General features: G+C 46.9%; 1 protein-coding gene across 2 annotated transcripts in view; it reads right to left on the bottom strand.

The window, feature by feature from the left end:
- Positions 1-21,574, bottom strand: part of Usp7 (ubiquitin specific peptidase 7) — a 69,821-nt gene extending 48,247 nt beyond the window's left edge. The window contains exon 1 of one of the 2 annotated variants that reach the window (XM_040748109.1): positions 21,455-21,574. Coding sequence is in view for 1 of the 2 variants with exons in the window: in XM_040748110.1 (XP_040604044.1) it covers positions 2,948-3,026 (79 nt within the window). In the remaining variant the exon portion in view is untranslated. Of the gene's footprint in view, positions 1-2,947; positions 3,098-21,454 lie in introns of those variants that run through there. The other variant, XM_040748110.1, reaches the window with a different exon arrangement.
- Positions 21,575-21,801: the final 227 nt, after the last annotated feature.

The following is a 21,801-nucleotide window of genomic DNA, read 5'->3' as shown; positions in this document are numbered from 1 at the left end:
CCTCCAGTCCAATGCAAGAAACCTTACTTTAGGAAGTGACATAGCCAGCCAGTCTATACCGGTGAACTTGCCCAAGAACTCACCTTTTCACACAAACATCCAAAAAAGATGTCTTGAAGCTCGATCTGCCCACGCAGATGTGAAAGGGGGCCTACCACTTCCGAACCCCTCAGGGTCAGTTGCAGTGGTCTCTAGATTTGCTCCTGACAGCCAGATATTATATTCTGAAACAGTACTAAGTGCCACCCCAGAGAAGAGCACTTTCTCCCATTAGCTACTCTGAGGTACAATTAAAGCCTCAGAAAAGCTTGTGTGTCCAACAAGATTGCCACCAACCAGTCTTATATGTAAGTCACCTCTTCAGATTAGGGAGGGGCCTTATTAGCCACTGAAACTTGACAGTAAATAAACTGTCATATAAATGCATCCCTACTTACATCTACTAGGCAGGGACCCTGAACCTTCCACTTCCCAGGACAAGCTGCTTTTCTGGCCTGAGGTTATGGTTATAACATAAGTAAACTGTCCTTCATTTTCTCTTTCCCTATACTTTCCTCACCACTCATAGTAGGGCATTTTAAAAATAACCAATTCTCTAGCGGATGTGCAAGCACTGTGCAGAGATCAGTAAAAAAACAAATGTAACTCCAACAGAGTGAGGCAGGAGGACAGCAAACTAGCCCTGACCTATGGATAGGAGGGGGAAAAACAACCAACAGAACCAGTCTCCCAGCCTCCCTAACCACTGAAACCACCCTGCCCCACAGGCAGGCAGGCAGGCAGGCAGGCAGGCAGGCAGGCAGGCTGCTCCTCACAAAGCCTTCCTTCCCAAGTTGGTCAGAACTCACTGACACCCTCCAGCTGCTGGCTCTACAGAATCCAGGCCAAGGCTGGTGCAAGCCATTAACTTCCTCCAGATCCTATCCACAGTCTGGCTTGTGAGTTACCAAAGTCGGTAACTCAGTTCCACTATTCAGGATTTGGAAGAAGCATTCTTCTACTCTTCCTGATCCTAACAGTTGGCACAGTACCCTATTTAAGGGGTGGGAAGGCTAAAATAGATTGCCTAACACAGAGACACACATGAACATGCACATGCACCACACAAACACACCGTGGGCACCCCACACACCAAGACACTACTACCTCATACAATCACAGCCCTTTAAGTACAATCACAGCCCTTTAAGACTGCATTGTCTAGAGAATTAGAGCTTGGACGGTAAAACTGAAAGCAATAGCACCCAGTACAACTAAAACTGTGTTAACTCACAAATGCAAACTCTGATAGGAAAAGAAGGCTTCATGAGAAAAATCTTGGAAGCACACACAAAGCCCAAATATAGAGTGAAAAAGCTGTGATGATTGTCACCCTAGTCTCTTGGCAAAACTTTAGAAACTTTTGCACATAGACATTTTTCCCAGGTATAGGCTACATCTGAAATACGCTATCCAGCAACGTCCAATTTTATCACCATAATACAAAACCCTTGAAAAGCAGTTATGACAACTTGTGTGGGAAATGGGTATGCCCACAATACCAGACTTTTTGTAATTCCATCTGATGCTATTTGAAACGGAAACAAGTGCAAATCCAATTCTCCTCTTTAGATGTACGTGCACGAAGTGCGGCATTGAAAGAATATACAATTCTCTCAGCAATGAGTTTCATCAGCTATTTGGTTTAACCATACGAGACGCTCTGCGAAATTACTGACTTGTTGAGGCTAAGGGAACAACCTAGGCCTTGGCATGGACGCAGCTCTCCTTCCCCAACCCCATTACTGCCGTTCATAACTACCACTAAAAGGGCCTTTTTCGTCTGCAGCATGGTCAGACAATTGTTTAATGGACGCCCACTGATGGGCATACAAGTTGTTCACAGGAGTCATGGACCAGTATTCGCATCCCAAAGTATGCAGCACCACACAGAACAAATACATTTTACCAACTTCCTTAGGCCCTCCATTCATTTATGAAACCCACTCTCTATTGCTTAAAGTAAAATTCGGATGCCCCTCACTGGGACTCCTGCCTGCCTGACCACTTAAAGAAGGTAAGGGAACAAACTTGTTTTGACTTGCCCAAAGTACCAAGTCAAAAAATAAAATATGCTAGCCAACGACAGCCCAAGTAGGATCCAAGTCAAAGCCTCGCCTTGACTGTGCTTTTACACCAAACCCTGAGACAGCCAAGCTCCTCTTAACAGTATAAAATCCAGTACCAAGATAAACTCCTGCCGCTCCAGTAGAAAGCCGAGTTAAGTTACCTCCAGGGTCTAGTTTGATTCCGTTGGAGGCAGCCATGTGCGGCGAAACTTTCACAGTTTCAAGCGCACACACTTGGCCGGATGTGGACAGCACCACCTACACCCAGGTACCCAAACTCTTCCACAAGCAGAGGTAACTTATCAACTAGGCGGACCCGGGTGCGAACTCCGAGTCAGTCCAAAGGCTGAGGACAGCTGCGCGCCTTGCAGGTGTCTTCGCAATTAAGCGCCACGCCGGGCGGCGCAGTTCAAGTTATTTGGGGGGGGCGCGCTCCGAAGCAGGTGCAGGTGAACCCGGCGCACCCGCCCCCACCCCGTCAGAGCTCAGCGGCCGGGGAGCTGGCCCAACCAGCCATGCCAGAGTCACACACCCCGGAAAGGGGACGGTCCCCGGGGCCCGCCTCCCGACCTGGGTGCCTGGAGCCAGCACACCTCAGTCCTAATTTACGACTCCCGGTGCTTTGTGCCCAGCAGGCCGTGCGCTGCACAATGCACTTAACTCGGGGTCCGGGCCACCCCCTGCCGGGCCGCATGACTGTGCAGCCCGGCCGGGCAAGGAGTGCCGGCCCGAGTCAGGCCGAGCGTGAGCCCGGCCTGGATAAAGATGGCGAGGCCCTCGCGTGGCTCCCGCGGCCGCCCGGGCCACAATGAAAGCGCCAGCCCCGCCGCGGGCCTCACCTTCCATCTCCATGTCCTCGGGCTCACTCAGCTGCTGTTCGCCCGCTTTCTGCTGCTGCTGCTGCTGTTGGTGGTTCATGTCGGCCGCGGCCTGGGCCTCGCCTGCAGCCGGAGGCCCGGGCTGCGGGCCCGGCGGGCGGGCGGCTGCGAGCCGAGGCGGCGGCGGCGGCGGCGGCGGCGGGGCGGCCTCCTCCTCCTCCTCCCGCGCGTCGTCGGCGGCGGCCCCGGGGCGGCCCGCGGCGGGCGGCGGCGGCGGCGGCGGCAGGGAGACGCGCACGTACTTGCTCGCGATTCGCCCAATCTCGGCGCCGAGGCGGGCGGGCGGCCGGCGGGCCGGGCCGGGCGGCCTCCTCGCTCGCTGCGGCCGCCGCTGCCGCCGCCGCCGCCGCAGGGCCCGCCTCCCGCCGCCGGGGCCGGGGCTGCGGGGCCGCGGGTCGGCCGGGGGCGGAGGGCGGCCGGGAGGGGGCCGCGGAGTCAGTCCCGCCTCGGGCCGGGCGCGGAAGACTGGAGGCCCGGCGGGCCGCGGCGAGCCTGCGGGCCCTGGTGCTGGCTGCTGCGGAGACTGCTGAGGCTGCGCGGGCGGGCGACGGGCCGGCCGCGCTCTGGGTGCTGAGGCCTCCGCCTCCTCGGCGTCGTCGTCGGGGCTCCGGCAGCGGATGCGGCGCCCGGCGGCTCGGCTCGGCTCGGCTCGCTCTCAAAATGGCGGCGGCGTGAAATGTCACATCCGCATGGGGGGCGAGAGCGGGGCGAGCGAGACGAGGGCGGGCTGCGGGCGGAGCAGGAGGCGGAGCGGGAGGCGGAGCGGGGAGCGGCCCGCCCGCCGCCGCCGAGGAGCGCCCGCCCCGCTCTGCGCTGCGGCTCTGGGCGCCCGCCGTCCGTCCTGCTGGAGCCCGGCTCTTCGTCCTCCTCAGCGAGGCGGCAGGGCTCAGACCCGCCGAGGGGAGAGTTCCCCGGGGGAACTGGGCCGACCCAGAGCCTAAGACTCGCCGCCTTTTTTACCACCCTTAACCGGTCCCTCTTTTTGCCCGAGAGAGAATACGTGAGAGAACTTAACTTTTTTGCACCCCAAATGCAATAAGGTAAAGTGTAGTTCTTCGGATCTCACCTACTCCAAAATCTATTTCCTTGCTAGGTTAGCCACGATCGTCCACTCAGAAAGACTACTCTCCTCTCCTTTCTTTTTGTCGTTTGAAAACCGAGTCTCAGTTACTCCAAGCTGGCCTGGAACTCCTTGATCCTCCTGCCTCTATCTTCTAAGGCTTCAGGAGTCAAAAGTTACAAAACGACTTTTTAAGTACTAGAGATTTGAAGAGAAGAAAACTTACTTAAGGCTGAATACCAGCTGACTTGGTATTCAGGTATCGTGGTTTATTAAAAATACATTTAAACATGGATTTTACAAAGTAAAAGACTGCCCATTGTGGTGGTGTATGCCTTTAATTCTAGAACTTAGAAAGCAGAGGCAGGAGGATCTCTTGTGAGTTGGAAGCATAGCCAGTTCCAAGCCAGCCAGGACCACATAGAGACACTGTCACAAACAACAAAAACATCTCACAGGCTTGAATGTTTCCCCATCCAGGATCATCCGACTGCCAGATCACAAAGTAGCACCTGACACACCAGAATCAGCCCCTTACCCGGTCACCCTGAGTTGGGGGGGGGGGGCACTAGTCACACTAAATTCTCACATTGTTGAGCAGCTTGCACTGGCAAGAAAACAAAAAACCTTCTCTGACTCTTCCTGACTTGCAAAAATGCCCAGTCAGTCCACAAAAAAAGTGCAAGGACACAGCCAACCCTGATTCCTCTGCTGAGTTCAAAACCTAGGCAGACAAAGCCAGCAAAATGGCTGAGTGGGCAAAGGTGCTTGTCACCAAGTTCTATGACCTGAATTCCATCGACAGGACTCACATAGTAAAACCGCATGTTGTCCTCTGAATTCCACTCTTGCCATGACAGATGTGGGTGTGCCTGCAAAAATCACACACACTCAAATATGTAAATTAAAAAGAAAGAAAACAAGGTGGATAAAGAGGCCTACTCCTGGCTGAATATCCCTTGTCCAATGTGCTTGGGACCAGAAGTGTTTTACATTTCAGTTTGGGGGATTCTTGACTGTACATAGAGATAACTTTGAGATGGATACCAAGCTAAGACAGAATTCATATATTTGTTTCTGACACACCTTATACACAGCTTGAAGATAATCACAGTATTTTGTATTTTGACCACAATGCCACATGAGGTCAGGTATAAAATTTTCCACTCCTTAGGGCCAGCAATAAGGCTCAGCAGGTAAAGGCTATTGCCACCAAACCTGACCAATCAGATCCTTGAGTTCCAGATGGCAGTAACTAAATAACCAACTCAAGAAAGTTGTCCTCTAACATCCACTCATGTACCATAGCACATGTGGGCACAAATGCATAAGCACACACACACAATTAGGTTCCACTTCTAGCATATTGGTGTTCAGAAAATTAGAGATTTTTTTAACATTTTAGATTTAGGGTTCTCTGACTAGAGATAGTTAACCTGCATGTACTTCACTATGTAGTAGTGAAAAAGAATGAGATACCAATACATGCTACCTATAACAGGGATGAATCATGAGCTAAGAAGACAAATCAAAGCCTACATATTAGATGAATCCAACTCCATCAAGATCCTTAACAGGTAAATCAACCCCAAGCAAGAGAAAATAGATGAATTATTGGTGGCCAGAGACTGGGGTCTTGGGGTCTGGGGAGTGAATGGTGTAAGGTTGGTTTTCAAGGAAAGACAAAGAGATGACACCACAGGGTATCTTTGGAGTGAAACGAAAATATTCTCAAATCACCATCCTAGACAACTCTACTTTATACCAGAAGCCATTTAAGTGTATACTTTGTTTTTATTATGTGTGCCTGTGTGTGCATGTGCATGCCCATCTAGAAAGGTCAGGAGAGGGCATCAGTACCTGTGGAGCTGGAGTTACAGGCCATTGTAAGCTGGTCAGTGTGGTGCTGGGAAGTGAACTCATGTCCTCTGTAAGAGTAGCAAGTTCTCTTAACCACCAAGCCAGCTCTCCAGCTTTTTTGTTGTAATTTCTCCAAGACTATGATTTAACCCTTTAAGAGCCTTTTGGCTTATTAACCTCTATATAAGTCAGAGTTTTCTTTCTCTCATGTGTAGTGTGACTATGTGTGTGTACGTGTACATATATAAAATGTTCACATGTGGGTGTGTGTGCAGGTTCAAATGCATGCAGAGGTGGGCCTACTATTGACCCCCCCAGGAGTCTTTCTCCTTTACTGTCCACCCTTTTCGTTTAAGGCAGAGCCTAGGGAGCCAACCTGACTAGCCAGCTTGTTCTGGGGCCCCCTTTCCTCCTTCCAGCATGGGATTACAGGCAGTGCACTTTAAATGTGTAAACCGTATGGCACATGAATTATTACATCAACAAGCCTACTGTGCTTCCTCCTCATGTAAACATCACTGTGGATTTGGTTCACCTCTCTTAACCCAGAAAACAGTTAAGTACTGAATCATACATATCAAGAGAGTCAAATCCTCCTGCCCACACTTTATGAACACACAGGAAACTGTCCAGGCCATCAAGAGCATGCTTACCCAAAATGCCACCAAGTATCTAAAGATGCCACTTTAAAGAAGCCATGTGTGTCCTTCTGAGGGTATAATGGTGGATTAGGGCTGAGTGGTGGTGGTGGTACATACCTTTAATCCCAGCACTCAGGAGGCTGAGGCAGGTGTATCTCTGTTCTAGGCCAGCCTAGTCTACAGAGATAATTCCAGGACACTCAGGACTGTTATATAGAGAAACCTTGTCAAAAAAGGGTGGAGTTGGTATGTGTGCCCAGGCCCACAGTGGGGCTGGACTGGATAATGGGGTTGGTGGCCCAAAGGGTGTTAAAATTTTGTTACACATGCTTAAAAATGCAGAGAGTAATGCTGCACTTAATTTAGATGCTCTGTTATTGAACCTAATCCAGGTGAAGAAAGCATCTAAGATGCATCACTGAATTTACAGAGCTCATGACCAGGTTTGCCCACACAGGAGCTCTGTCACACTGAGATGATCCTCACTGAGAAGGAACAAATTTTTCCAACCCCAGAATAAAAATGAGTACAAATGAAAGTAAAAAAACAAACAAAAAAAAAAAACTGCTGAGGTACCCAATTGACATCTAGTTAGAAGTAGCAGCTAATTCTTGAAGAATCTGGGTAAAAATATCCAAGAAAGGTATAAAGCCTACTGACCTCATCAGTCCTATCCCTACAACCCACATGGAAAGCACCAACTGCTACAGGTTGGCCTCTGACCTCCACTGGCCTGCCAGGTCACCAGGATCCCCCACCACACTTGCACAAACACACAAATAGATTCTAGACTGAAGACATATCAGAGATGGCTGCTAGATACAGGCCCAAGGGGCTGGTGAACAAGAGTCATTTGGACCTTCTCGTGCCCTCTCCCGCCCAGGGCTCACTCCCTGCATGTGGTTAGACAATTTGCTGTAATGTTATTACACTCCTTTGCACCCTGCGGTATTATACAATGGAACTGGGAGGGGGAGCTAAGCTCCAACACCACTGCTAGTCCTGTGATTAACCTAAGTTACATAGCAGGGCAAGGGAGCAGCTCTACAATAGAGCACTTGCTTAGCTTGGGTGAGGCCTTGGGTTCAATTCCCAGCAGTGCAAATATAAATTACATAGCAGGAAGGATTGGGTTACTGTCACTCCGGTTAATAAATTGGCTTTAAGAAAGGATTAGTCATCAGTCTCACCAGCTGCATGCAACCCTGTGAACTATATAACTACTAGTCTGGCAGGACGCACCCCATGGTACTGTAGTGACAGGAATGTTATAGGAGTAATCGACTGGTCTGATTGGATTTAAAGATCCACAAGACAGGACTCATGCCTGGCACTGTTAATTGGGCCCCCAAAGTTGTGTTTGGCTAGGTGATAGATCCTAGGAAGAGCGCAGTACTTTTATTCTGCTACAAGGACATAGTAAAACTGTTTCCCAAACTGTTTCTTTATACCCATAGATTAGTACGCTGCTCAAAGAAGCTTATTTCAGCAGTAGATGGTGATTGGTACAGAAATCTGCCACTGGTCAGCATGCAGAACAAGAGAACGAGAACAAGAGACTAACCCCTTCCCTCCAGGCAGTGACAAGGCTAAGGAGGACAAGGGAGTGAATGCCTGTGTGAAATCATGTTTGTGATATGACAGGGCTTGCTCCATACATGAAATCACAGCAGCTGAAACAGCATGCACACAATCTAGCCCCCGCCCCCAAGCCCAACATGGGTCGAAGGGCCTTGGCCTCAAGGAGTCCTAGCTCTGATATTGGCAACTGATGGCTGTCTGGGAAGGGAGGAAGGGAGGAAAGGAGGGAGGGCGGGTCAGTATTCTTCCAAGGTGTGAGTCCTGAGAGGCTGCCTGTGTTCCAAGATGGTCCCATATTAAATGCACTCATTGTGTTAAAAATAAATAAATAAGCATGAAATCGAGGAGGGAAATATCATGGGTTGTAAGAAGATATGGGTTGGTGGCGCACGCCTTTAATCCCAGCACTCGGGAGGCAGAGGCAGGCAGATCTCTGTGAGTTCAAGACCAGCCTGGACTACCAAGAAAGTTCCAGGACAGCCTCCAAAGTCACAGAGAAACCCTGTCTCGAAAAAAACCAAAAAAAAAAAAAAAAAAGAAGATATGGGAAGGTAGACTTAGTCAAAATATATTCAATGCATGTGTGAAATTCTGAAAAACTACTGAATAGTGACTTTAAAAAATAAAGAAAAGAAGGCTAAACCAGAATTAGTGCCCCCCCCCCCTTAATCCCAATACTCCAGAGCAGGTGGATTGCTATGAGTTCAAGGGCAGCCTGTTCTACAGGGAGACCATTGCCAAAAATAAACTACATGAAAAAAGGTTAATCCAGTTAAGTCTCTCATAATTATATTGGCCTTTAAGCAGATCCCTAGGACTGGGTGTGTAACTCAGTTGAACTGCCCAGCATGTCTCTACATTGAATCCCCAGCCCCAATGTAGAAGTAGAGAAAACAGAAACTCCGGGACTGAATCCTGCAAACAGCTGAGTGAGATGGCCTCCACATGAGCACCCAGCCCTGACTTACGCTTTGTAAAACTCTTTAAAGGGAGAAAGTGCTGGAGTCCATGAAGATTCTGATCTACAAACAGAACTAGAGCAGAGTGGGCCCCCCCTTTTTTTTTAAGACAGGGTTTCTTTGTATTGTTCTGGAGGCTGTCCTGGAAAGGAACTTGCTCGGTAGACCAGGCTGGTCTCGAACTCACAGAGCTCCAACTGCCTCTGCCTCCTGAGTGTTGGATTAAAGGCGTGCGCCACCACCGCCCGGCAAAGTGGGCCCTTTCTAAGATGCTAAATTTATAGCAATTTATGATTGGGGCTGGAACTATGGCTCAGGGGTGTAAAGGCACCTGCCACCAGGTCTCATGGTCAGGGTTTGAACCCACACTGTAGCACACATGTGCACATACATATACCCTCTACCAATAAACTGTAATAAATAAAAAGTAATTTTCTAAGATCTCGTGATGTGGCCAGGCCAGCACTAAGGTGGCAAAGGCAGGTGGATCTTTAAGTTCGATGCCAGCCTGATCTACAGAACAAGTTCCAGGACATCCAAAGCTACACAGAGAAACCCTGTCTCATTAAAACAAAACAAACAAACAAAAACCACTGGCTGCTTGGGATGGCCTAGGTTTGATTCACAACACCCACATGCTAGCTCATACCTGTCTATAACTCTGACACCCTATTTTGTCCTCCCCAGGGACTGCACATACATGTAATGATCAGACAAGCATGCAGGCAAGCATCCACACACATAACAAATCTCACTCCTACCCCATTCATATACACACCTAAGTCCCTTGAAGAGAGAAAGTTTCTCAAAGCTGTCCCAGTACACAGTAGTGTGAAATCTACGTTATTTCCTTACAGCTAATGTTGACTGTTGGCTGGAAGCTAGTGGCTCCCAGAGATACAATGGTGAGAACACAGGTGCCTGCAGCCTCAGCAGGCCTCAAACCACAGCACTTCCTTGCTTTTTCCTGTCAGGTCCATTCATCCCCTTCAGATGTTGGCTGCAGATGCAGATCTATTTCCAGCCCTCCCCCCTCCCCAACTTTTAGAAAAGCAGTACTATAGCTCTGTGAGTACAGAGCTCACCTGACATGGGCTGGGAACATACTTATGTTAGTGAAATGCTTGGGTAACACACACAAAATCCTGAGTTTAGGGCTGGAGAGGTGGCTCAGAGGTTAAGAGCACTGACTGCTCTTCCAGAGGTCCTGAGTTCAATTCCCAGTAACCATGGTGGCTCACAGCCATCTACAATTCAATCTGGTGCCCTCTTCTGTATGTATGCAGAACACTGTATATGTAATATATAAATAAATCTTTAAAATAAAAATCCTGAATTCAGTTCCCAGCTCTGCATAAACTAGGTGTGGTGACAGAACCTTGAAGGTGGGTCTGGCATGGTAGCTCAGCCCTTGGTGGCAAAGGCCAGCCTGAACCCCAGAGTGAGAGCCTGTCTGAAATAGAAAAGAAATAAAGGAAAAACGATAAAGGGAGAAGACCATACCAACACCACTGGAGACCTAAAAGTCTAAGCCCACTGGAGCACACTTCTGGCCTGATGTTGTGTTGGCTAGCTAGAATTCTAAGTTCATTACATACACTAAGGGGTATGTAAGAATGTTGGGCCTCTTTGGAGCTTTAATGCTAAAATGTCTCCAAAGATCTGGGAAAGCTCTGTCCGGAAGGAAAGAACTAGGCCACCATTCTTGACCACTGCTAATTTTAAAAAAATTCATAATCTTTACGCTGGTTCAACAACTGAGGCCTGAAGAGGCAGAACACCCAGGAGATAGGACCCATGGGAGACGCCAACTTGTCATTAGAGTCACTAAGTGCAGGGAGGGGCTACCCTATCATTACTCTGTGGGCAAAACACATTTTGCAGCTCCTGGGATGGTGCCATGATTCGGCATAAACATCGGGTACAGAACCAAAATATTTACCTACCTGGAAGTCATGTTAATAAGAGGTGTCAGAGTAGAAATGGGACTGACAGGATTTGTTTCTTTTACTCACCCCAAATAACTAAATTCTCCAGTATCCATAAGGAAGCAAGACCTAACCCCATACCCAAGATTAGGGTTTAGTCTCAGGAGTCAAATGGTACGGCCAAGGTCAAGCTTTCCATATGGACTCCACAGAGGTAACTGAAAGTGAATTGAGGAAGTTGTATGTGTTTTTCTTGGGTCTTACCGAGTCCTGCCTGACCTGGAAATCACCCATGTAGCCCAGGCTGGCCTCTGCTTCCTAAGTGGTGGGAGCATAGAACGACTCACTATGTAAGACCCACACTCAAAGTTCTGCTCAGGGGAATGGGGAGGAAAGCTTGTATTTGAAATGATAAAAGGTGAAACTCTTCTGAGTCCAGGCTCAAGCATCTCACTCAATTCTCTGTGTAGACTTAATACCAGATGTGTCCTGGGACCTAAGTAAAATGTCAACTCTGCCAAGCATGTCAATGCATGCATGCATTGCCAGCACTTGGGAGCTGGAGGCAAGATGATCTGAGAGTTCAGAGCCAACCTAGGCTACATGTGAATTTGAGGCCATTCTAGGCTGCATGAGACCCAGGCTCAAAACAAAAACAATCAAAGCCACCAGATGGTGCTAAAGCCTGTGGTCCTACTGTGGCGTTGGAGAGGCTAGGCAAGGAAGGATGTGAACTGAGGACAGTTTAGGCTATCTAGAACAAGACAAGGCTGGGAATATAGTTCAGAGGTAGAATGTATGGTTATCCCAAAGGAGTTTCTGGGTTCATCAGCACAAACCCTAAATAAAACCCACACAGGAAAGCCAGGTCATTCAGGAGGCAGAGTCAAGCAGATCTTTTGTGGCTGCCAACCCCACAGGTGGTAAAATTGAGTGAAATCCTTTGACTAACATTCTTTCAGGATGTTGGGGAAGCATGACACCAAATGAAAGATTAGTCAGGTGTGTGGAGAGGCTAAGTTGGTATTTCCTTTGCCATTTAATTATTTAAAATTTTTTCTTTTTAATTTTTTCTATTTCTATTTATTATGTATACATGTATTCCTGCAGGCCAGAAGAGGACACAAGATCTCATTACAGATGGTTGTGAGCCACCATGTGGTTGCTGGGAAGTGAACTCAGTACCTCTGGAAGACCAGCCAGTATTCTTAGCCACTGAGCCATCTCTCCAGCCCTATTTTTTAATTTTTCTGTAGTACTACAGATGGGAGCAAGCCAGGGCCTTATCCATTTCAGGGACAAGAGTTCCATGAAAAAGAGCCACCCTCAACCTCAGAGTTTTACACTTTTAAAAAACAGCTCACAAAAAATGGTTCAGGACAACAATCCCACTGAATCAAATCTGAGCAAAGATGCCAGTACTAACAGGTAATAAAAATGTGGGTGGCAGTAGCCTTACTATATATAGATAATAAATGGGCTGAGAAAGAAACCAGAGAAATAGCACTCATTACAATAGCCACAAACAGAAAATATCTTGGGGTAACACTAACCAATCAAGTGAAAGACCTGTATAACAAGAACTTTGAGTCTTTAAAGAAAGAAATTAAAGATGCCAGAAAATGGAAAGATCTCCCATGCTCTTGGATAGGTAGAATCAACATAGTAAAAATGGCAATCTTGCCAAAAAGCAATCTACAGATTTAACGGAATCCCCATCAAAATCCCAACACAATTCTTTACAAACCTTGAAAAAACAATTCTCAACCAATCCCACATCTGACAAGAGGGTTGATTTCCAAAATATACAAAGAACTCAAGAAACTAGTCACCAAAACACCAAACAATTCAATTAAAAAGTGGGGTTCAAGCTGGGCGGTGGTGGTGCATGCCTTTAATCCCAGCATTTAGGAGGCAGAGACAGGCGAATCTCTGAGTTTGAAGCCTACCTGGTCTACTGAGTGAGTTCCAGGACAGTCTCCAAAGCTACAAAGAAGCACTGTCTCGAAGAGAAAAAAAACAAAAACAAAAACAAAAAGTGGGGTTGAGAACTAAATATAGAATTCTCAACAGAGGAATTGAAAATGGTTGAAAGATACTTAAGAAAGTGTTCAACATCCTTAGCCATCAGGAAAATGCAAATCAAAACTCTGAGATACCATCTTACTCCTGTCAGAATGGCAATGGCTAAAATCAAAACCACAAATGACAGTCTGTGCTGGAAAGGATGTGGAGAAAGGGGAACACTCCTCCACTGCTGGTGGGAGAGCAAACTTGTGCAGCCACTTTGGAAATCAGTATAGTGGTTTCTCAGGAAAATGGGAATCAGTCTACCTCATGATCCAACAATTCCACTCTTGGGCATATACCCAAAGGATGTACATTCATACAACAAGGATATGTTCAACTATGCTTATAGCAGCATTGTTTGCAATAGCCAGAACCTGAAAGCAACCTAGATGCCCCTCAACTGAAGAATGGATGGAGAAAATGTGGTACATTTACACAATGGAGTACTACTGGGGGGGGGCAATGGCATCTTGAAATTCGAAGGCAAATGAATGGAACAGGAAGAAGCCATCCTGAGTGAGGTAACCCAGTCACAGAACAACAAGCATGGTATGTGCTCACTCATATATGGATATTAGACATAGAGCAAAGGACTACCAACCTATAATCCACAACACCAGAGAAACTAGGAAACAAGGAGGACACGAAGAGAAAAATCGGGGTCCCCGGAAGAAGGTGAAAGGGAAAGAACTCCTGAGAGAATTGGAAGGGGGAGAGGTAAGGAAAAGAGAAAGGGAGAAGAAGAGGAGGGGGAGGAGAACAAGAATGATCAGGAAGACTGAGACAGGGGAGGACTAGAGGAGAGCAAGACAAGAGATTCCTTAATAGAGGCAGCAGTGTAGGTTTAAAGAGAAATCTGGCACTAGAGAAATATTCAGATCCACAAAGATGACCCCAACTAAGAATCTAGGCAGTGATGGAGAGGCTGCCTTTGACCCTTCCCCTATGAGATTGATGACTACCTTGGTGGCCATTCCTAGAGCCTTCATCCAGTAGCTGATGGAAGCAGAAGCAGGCACCCACAGCTAAACGCTGAGCCATTCTCCTGGAATTCAGTTGTAGAGAGGCAGGAGGGATGAGCCAAGGAGTCAAGACTGTGCTGGAGAAACCTACAGAACCAGCTGACCTGATCTAGTGAAAGCACAGGGACCCCAGTCGTATTGGACTGAACCAAACCCTCTGAATGTGGCTGCCAGTTAGGAGGCCTGGGCAGTCTATAAGGACCTTTAACGGTAGAACCAGTATTTATCCCTAGTGCACAAATGGACTTTGGAAGCCCATTCCCTATGAAGGGATACTGTTGCAGTCCAGATAACAGAGGAGTGCCTAGGCCCTCCACCAAATGATGTGGCAGACTTTGATGATCCCCCATGGAAGGCCTCACCATCCTTGGGGAGCAGGTGGAGTGGAATGGGGGGATGGTAGGGAACATGGGAGGATGGGAAGGAGAGGGAACAGGGAGGGGGAAGGGGGATTGATATGCAAAATGATTGTTTCTAAAGAAAAAAAAAAAAGAAAAATGTGGGTGGCCAGTCTCACCTATCTCCTTCCTCTACATCATACCCCTGTTCTGGGAAGTTATAAGGTTGTATGGTTTGGGGTGGGGGGTGATAGGAGGTGTTGGTTTTATGAAAAGTAGTGAAACTAGCCGGATGGTGATAATACCTTTAATCCCAGCACTCGAGGCAGATACACCAGATCTCTGTGAGTTCGAGGCCAGCCTGGTCTTCAAGAGAGTTCCAGGACAGTCTACAAACCTCCAGAGAAACCTTGTCTCAGAAAAAGAAAAGAAGTGAAACTAAGGCCATCTAGCTTCCCTGGAAGTTTAACAAACTTAATCCTTCTATATTTAACTTGGATGACGACATTGACAGGACTCACTGAATAAGAAAAGCATTAAAACATTGCGGTGGTGGCAGCCGGGCGTTGGTGGCCCATGCCTTTAATCCCAGCACTCGGGAGGCAGAGGCAGGCGGATCTCTGTGAGTTCAAGACCAGCCTGGACTACCAAGCAAGTTCCAGGACAGCCTCCAAAGCCACAGAGAAACCTGTCTTGAAAAACCAAAAAAACATAACAAAACAAAACATTGTGGTGGCATGCACTTGTAATCCCAGCACTTGGAGGCAGAGGCAGGCAGATCTCTGTGAGTTCAAGGCCAGCCTGGTCTACATGAATTCCAGGACAGCCAGGACTTACATATAGAGATAGTTACAGAGAGAAACCCTGTCTCAAAATTTTTTTAATTTAAAATATTATGTGTATGAGTGTTTGGCTACATGTATGTATATATGCCCACTACATGCTTGCAGTGCTCATGCAGGCCAGAAACAATGTTGGGCACCATGGAACTCCAGCTACAGTCAGCTGTGAGTTGCCATTTAAGTATCTGTGTGAATGTTGAATGGCTTATACAGGTGCTAAAAGAGAGTCTGATCCCTTGGGACAAGTTTTATTTTTATAAACTTATTTGTTGGGGCTGGAGAGATGGCTCAGCAATTAAGAGCTCTGACTGTTCTTCCAGAGGTTGAGTTCAATTCCCAGCAACACATGGTGGCTCACCGCCACCTTGAATTAGATCTGGTGCCCTCTGCTGGCATGTAGCCAGAAGATTGTATACATACTAAATAAATAAAAATAAAAGACTTGTTATACATACAGTGTTCGCTCTGCATGTATGCCTACAGGCCAGAAGAGGGCACCAGATCTCATTACAGATGGTTGTGAACCACCATGTAGTTGCTGGGAATTGAACTCAGGACCTGGAAAAGTCAGTGCTCTTAACTTCTGAGCCATCTCTCCAGCCCCCTTGGGATGAGTTTTACAGGGGGTTGTAAGCTACCTGACATGAATACTAGGAAATGAACTTCAACCTTCCAGCCCTAAAACAGCTGCTTTCTTAGGGAGGTTTGCTTGTTTGCTGTGATGGGGTTAGAACCCAGGACCTAGACAAGTATTCAACCATTAAGCTATACACCTTGTCAAGTAGATAACCCTTTCAAAACCCATAGGTGACACACCTATTATTACCCAGCACCAAGGAAACTAAGGCAGGAGGAGAGAGCTATAGAGCAAGTATGAGGTTGGAGAGATGGACTGGTGAAGAGCACTGGCTACTCTTCCAGAAAACCCAGGTTCAATTCCCAGCACCACATGATGGTTCACCAACTACTTCTGTTGGTATCCAGGCATTACGCTGACCCTGGCCCCTGACAACACACAGGGTATGCACACCAGAATTCAGGAAGATACTTAGAGAACTCAAAGGGCCCTGCGTTGCCATGTCTACCTCATGTGTTACGTGACAGCATAAGGATGCTGTAAGCATGTGCAAGCTTCCCCTTTTAAGCCAGCACCTCCCATCCCTTCTTTCTTCCATCTGTTTTCCCCACTAGCTAACACCTACCCCTGTCTGTTTCCTTTCCCCAGTAAACTCCTCCTGGGTTGTTGAGTTTTGTGGTTCGTGTTTCACAGCTGCAGCCGTAACTGAAGCAAAACAACAACACTGTAATGCCTCAACCCCCAGGCCAGTGCATTTGAGTGGTGCAGACATGCATGCAAGTAAAACATCTATACATAGAAAATAAAAGCAGCTGGGCAGTGGTGGCTCATGTCTTTAATTCCAGTACTTGGGATGCAGAGGCAAGCAGATCTCTGTGAGTTCAGACCAGCCTGGTTTACAGAGTTCCAGGACAGGCTCCAAAAACTAGAGAAACTCTGTCTTGAAAAGCCAAAAAAAAAAAAAAAAAAAAAGAAGAAGAAAGAAAATCGATCTTTTAGAACATCAACAGGGGCCTAGAGATGTGCTCCAGTCCCTTTTATTATTTTCTGTGATGAAAAACAACACAGGAGAGGATACACTGGACATGTTGGCATCACACAGTCTATTTCTCTGAATGAAAATCAGTGTTTTCTTTTCTTTTTCTTTCTTTTTTTTTTTTTGAGACAGGGTTTCTCTGTATTGTTTTGGAGGCTGTCCTGGAACTCGCTCTGTTGTAGACCAGGCTGGCCTCGAACTCACAGAGATCCGCCTGCCTCTGCCTCCCGAGTGTGCTGGGATTAAAGGCGTGTGCCACCAACGCCCGGCTAGTATTTTCTTTTTTAATGTAAATCCTCATCTATTATTACATTTGATTAGTGTGTTTGTGTGTGCATGCATACACTGTGTTGTACCTGTAGAGGAGAGGGCAATTATCTCCTTTCATATGGGCCCCAAGGATCAAGCCCCGGTCATCAATGGGGACCTTTACCCATTCAGTTTAGTCCTGGGATATTTAAAAACAAAAAAACTAGGAATATTTTTGGAGCAACAAAAAAAAGCAATGGGAGCCGGGAGGCAGAGGCAGGTGGATCTCTGTGAGTTCGAGACCAGCCTGGACTACCAAGCGAGTTCCAGGACAGCCTCCAAAGCCACAGAGAAACCCTGTCTTGAAAAACCAAAAAAAAAAAAAAAAAAAAAGCAATGGGAATTTAGCTCTTTGTTTTGTTTTTTTGTTTTTTTGTTTTTTTTCCCCGTTCAAGTGCTGGGGAAGGAAGCCAGGCTTTCTCCAGGGCCCACATCCCTCTAGAAGTCACTGTGGTGGTAAGTGGAGGTTTCTGCTTTGCTGTGCTTTGTGATGCTTGAGGGTGGAACCCAGGACCTTTCTCATGCTAAGCAAGCACTCCACTCTAGCTGGGGTTTAGAACTGGGAGCAGGATGGCGTCTGTACTAAGACACTAAAACTCTCTTGAAGTCAGAAAGCAGGCTTTTGTAGCTACTAACAGATAGGAATGGAGATGCAAATGGGAAAGACAGAGGAAGTGTGGCAACTTCAGCCATAATCACAGCATTCAGAGGACTGAAGCCGGAGAACCACTATAAATTGCAGTCCAGCCTCGGGCTACGTAGCGGAATACTTGTCTCAAACTGATTATATGTAGATTACTGGGGTGTGGGACCAACGGCCCAAGATGGCTGATACCCTCTCTATATCTCCTTTTAGACTTGCAGACTATATACCCAAGTTGTGACCTATAAAATTCACTCTCATGAACTGTACAATCATTGAAAAAAAGGGGGAGTATGTGATACCCCAACCCCAAGGGCACTGCAGACAGACATGTATGCAAGTAAAACACAACAGGGGTTTGAAGGTGTGGCTAAGTGACAGAGGTTTAGAATTGGTGCTTGGCCACATTCATAGCTATCCTGGGCCATGAGCAACCCATTCCTCTTGGGCTGGACACTCCTGCCTGTGACAGCAGTTTTGAGGGTTTTTGTTTGTTCTTGAGATAAGGTCTCACTTTGTAATCCTGGCTGGCCTGAAACCCATTACTTACTATCAGGAGAACCTAGAACTCAGAGATCCACCTTTGAGAGAAGGAATTAAAGGCTTGTACTACCATGCCTAGCCAGGGGTTGGGGGTTTAGCTTGGTGGTTAGGTTCTATCCTCAACACCAAAAAGCTTAACCCAGAAGCTGAACGCAAAAGATCACACATTACAGGATCCAACGGAAGACTGCAAGTTCCAGACCAGCTTTGACTACATAGTAAGACCCTGGTATCCCTGTGGTACACCACCTGCCTAGCATATGCAAAGCCCTGGTGCCACAAGACGAAATGAAAGATCACATATTGCTCAGACACCCAGGATAGGAAAAGCCATAGAAATTCATGGCTGCTGGTGGAGGAAGGAATGGGGAGTGAGAAATGTCTGTATGGTATCTCAGGGGAATGGGGAAAATGCTGGTGAAGCAGCTCAGCTTTTAACTTCTAGGTCAGGTGATCTGAGTTCAAACCCCAGAACCCATGTAAAAGGGGAGAGGAGAGAACCAACCCTAGATCTGTACTTTGACCTCCATATATGCATCACGGCAGTATTTTATTATTATTGTTGAGGGACAGGGCTCCAGACAGGGTTCCACTGTGTAACCATGGCTGTCTTGGAACACAGATTTGCCTACTTCTGCCTCCCCAATGCTAGAATTTAAAAAGGTGTACAACACCACTGCCTGGCTGCTTGCTTGATTTTGAGACAGGACTTCACTCTGTAGCTACAACTGGTCTCGAGCTCACTATGCAGACCAGGCTGGCCTTAAACTCAGAAATCTTCCTTTCTGCCTCTAAGTGTGGGAGTTAAAGGCATGTGCCACTTTATCTGGCTTACAAGTCCAGTTTTTAGTGTTAATTTAAGTAATTTCATTTGGTGCCATCTTTGGACATTTATTTGGGGTCCATATGAGGACATTGCTAAAACAGCTACTTCAACAGTACTCAAAATAAATAGATCTGTTCCTACCTGGGAAAGACTTGGGTTACAAGATTACAGAGTAAACCATTGAGACGTGGGACCAGTTTGAGACACACTGAGTTCCAAGCCAGCCAGGACTAGCCAGCTCAGACCACATAACAATAGAAAATCTATCTCAAAGGAACAACAACAACAAAGACTCAAAGTGATTATGGGAAATGTCAAGATTAAAAATCAATCATGAGGCCTCCAACTGTTGAGCACAGAGCACCCTGCATTGCTGCCTACCTAACTTTACCCTCTGCTTACAGTATGCTCAAAACTCTAACCCTATTCTCAGCATTTGAAACGACTGCAGCCAACACTATCCAAATCAGAAAGGTATAGAACAGTTTCAACTCAAATGCCCATTTGTAAATGACATGTGTTTTAACAACTAAAACTCACAAGAGAAGAAAGAAAAGTCAGAGAAATAATCTTTTGTTTGTTTGTTTGTTTTTTTGAGACAGGATTTCTCTGTGGCTTTGGAGGCTGTCCTGGAACTAGCTCTTGTAGACCAGGCTGGCCTCGAACTCACAGAGATCCACCTACCTCTGCCTCCCGAGTGCTGGAACTAAAGGTGTGCACCACCACTGCCCAGCAAGAAATAATTTCTTAAGGTGATCAATGGCAGCATTTGCAAAGCTTTAGGAACTTTCAATAAAAATGGAGAAATATATGCCTACCCTTAATCCTAGCACTTGGAGGCAGAGGCAGGCGAAACTCTGTAAATTCAAGGTCAGCCTGGTCTATAGTGAGTCCCAGGACAGCTAGGACTAGGTAGAGAAAATGCTGTCTTGAAAAAAATAAAACAAGCTGGGCGTTGGTGGTACGCGCCTTTAATCCAATCACTAGGGCAAAGGCAGGTGATCTCTGTCAGTTCAAGGCCACCCTGGTCTACAGAATGAGTTCCAGGATACCCTCCAAAGCCACAGAGAAACCCTGTTTTTGTTTTTGTTTTGTTTTTGATTTTTGAGACAGGGTTTCTCTGTGGCTTTGGAGCCTATCCTGGAACTCACTCTGTAGACCAGGCTGGCCTCGAACTCACAGAGATCCGCCTGCCTCTGCCTCCCAAGTGCCGGGATTAAAGGCATGCGCCACAAACGCCCGGCTAGAGAAACCCTGTTTTGAAAAACCAAAAAAAGGAAAAAAAGGAAGGAAGGAGAAAAAAAGAAAAGGAATATTTATTCACTAGGTTCCAGGTGGTCAAACACACCCTTTGATTCTAGAACTTTGAAGGCAGAGGCAGAGGCAGGTGAGTTTCTATGGGTTTGAGGCTAGTCTGGTCTACTTATAAATTCCAGCACAGTCAAGACTATATAGAGAGAGCCGGGCATTGGTGGCGCCCGCCTTTAATCCCAGCACTCGGGAGGCAGAGACAGGCGGATCTCTGTGAGTTCGAGGCCAGCCTGGTCTACAGAGCGAGTTCCCGGACAGCCTCCAAAACAATGCAGAGAAACCCTGTCTTGAAAAACCAAAAAAAAAAAGACTATGTAGAGAGACTGTGTCTTAATAGATAAATAAATAAATAGAGCAATAGGAGTTCATGCCTTTAATATCAGCACTTGGAAGGCAGAGGCAGGTGGGTCTCTGGCCAACCTGGTCTACAGAGTTGGGATTAGTTCCAGGACAGTCAATACACAAAGAAACCTGGTCTCAGACAAACAAATGAAAGAAAAAAGGAAAGAAAGAAAGAGAAAAAGGAAGGGAGAGGGAGGGAAAGAAAGATCATTATCCTGGTACTCAGGAACTAGAGACAGGTGGATCTCTGTGGACTACACAAGGCAGGTATACATAGCAAGCCCCATGCCAGACAGGGCTACATAGTGAGACTGTCTCTAAAATATTTATTAGGTGTGGTGGTGGTGCACACCTTTAATCCCAGCACTCAGAGGCAGGTAGATCTAGTTCCAGGACAGCCTCCAAAGCCACAGAGAAACCCTGTTTCAAAAAATAAATAAATAAAAAGACAATAACATTTGTTAATCCTGACACTATAGTCTCGATAATCTGGGAGACTGAGGCAAGTGAATTGCTTAGACCTAGGACTTCAAGACCCACCTAAGCAAAATAGGGAGAGCCCCCCTCAAAAAATTCATACCTTGTCTTTTGCTGTTTCCATCCCAGGGATAATTAGTCAGTAGAAATCTGGATATGAAGCTGGTAGTGGGGACATTTGGGGGAATATACCTCAGGCACCTAGGGAGAAATGGTGGGTGGACTGCCCGGCTGAGACGATGGATTGTGTCCTGAGGAGATTTCCTCCTCCAAGATGACCTTGATCGTGGAGTGGAAGATACCATCAGTAGGGTTCTCCGGGGCTTCCCCACGCTTCTTCGGCTTGCAAAGAGAGTACGTGCTAGCAAAGATGAACAAAGCAGCCTCAGACCTATGCCTCATCCCTCCAGACTTTTATATTCTGCCCACATTTCCCCACCCATCAACCCC

Source organism: Mesocricetus auratus, unplaced genomic scaffold (assembly GCF_017639785.1).
Source record: "Mesocricetus auratus isolate SY011 unplaced genomic scaffold, BCM_Maur_2.0 Super-Scaffold_100007, whole genome shotgun sequence".
Taxonomy (NCBI): Eukaryota; Metazoa; Chordata; class Mammalia; order Rodentia; family Cricetidae; genus Mesocricetus; species Mesocricetus auratus.
The sequence above is the reverse complement of the archived record's forward strand: the minus strand, read 5'-3'. Positions and strand labels throughout refer to the sequence as shown.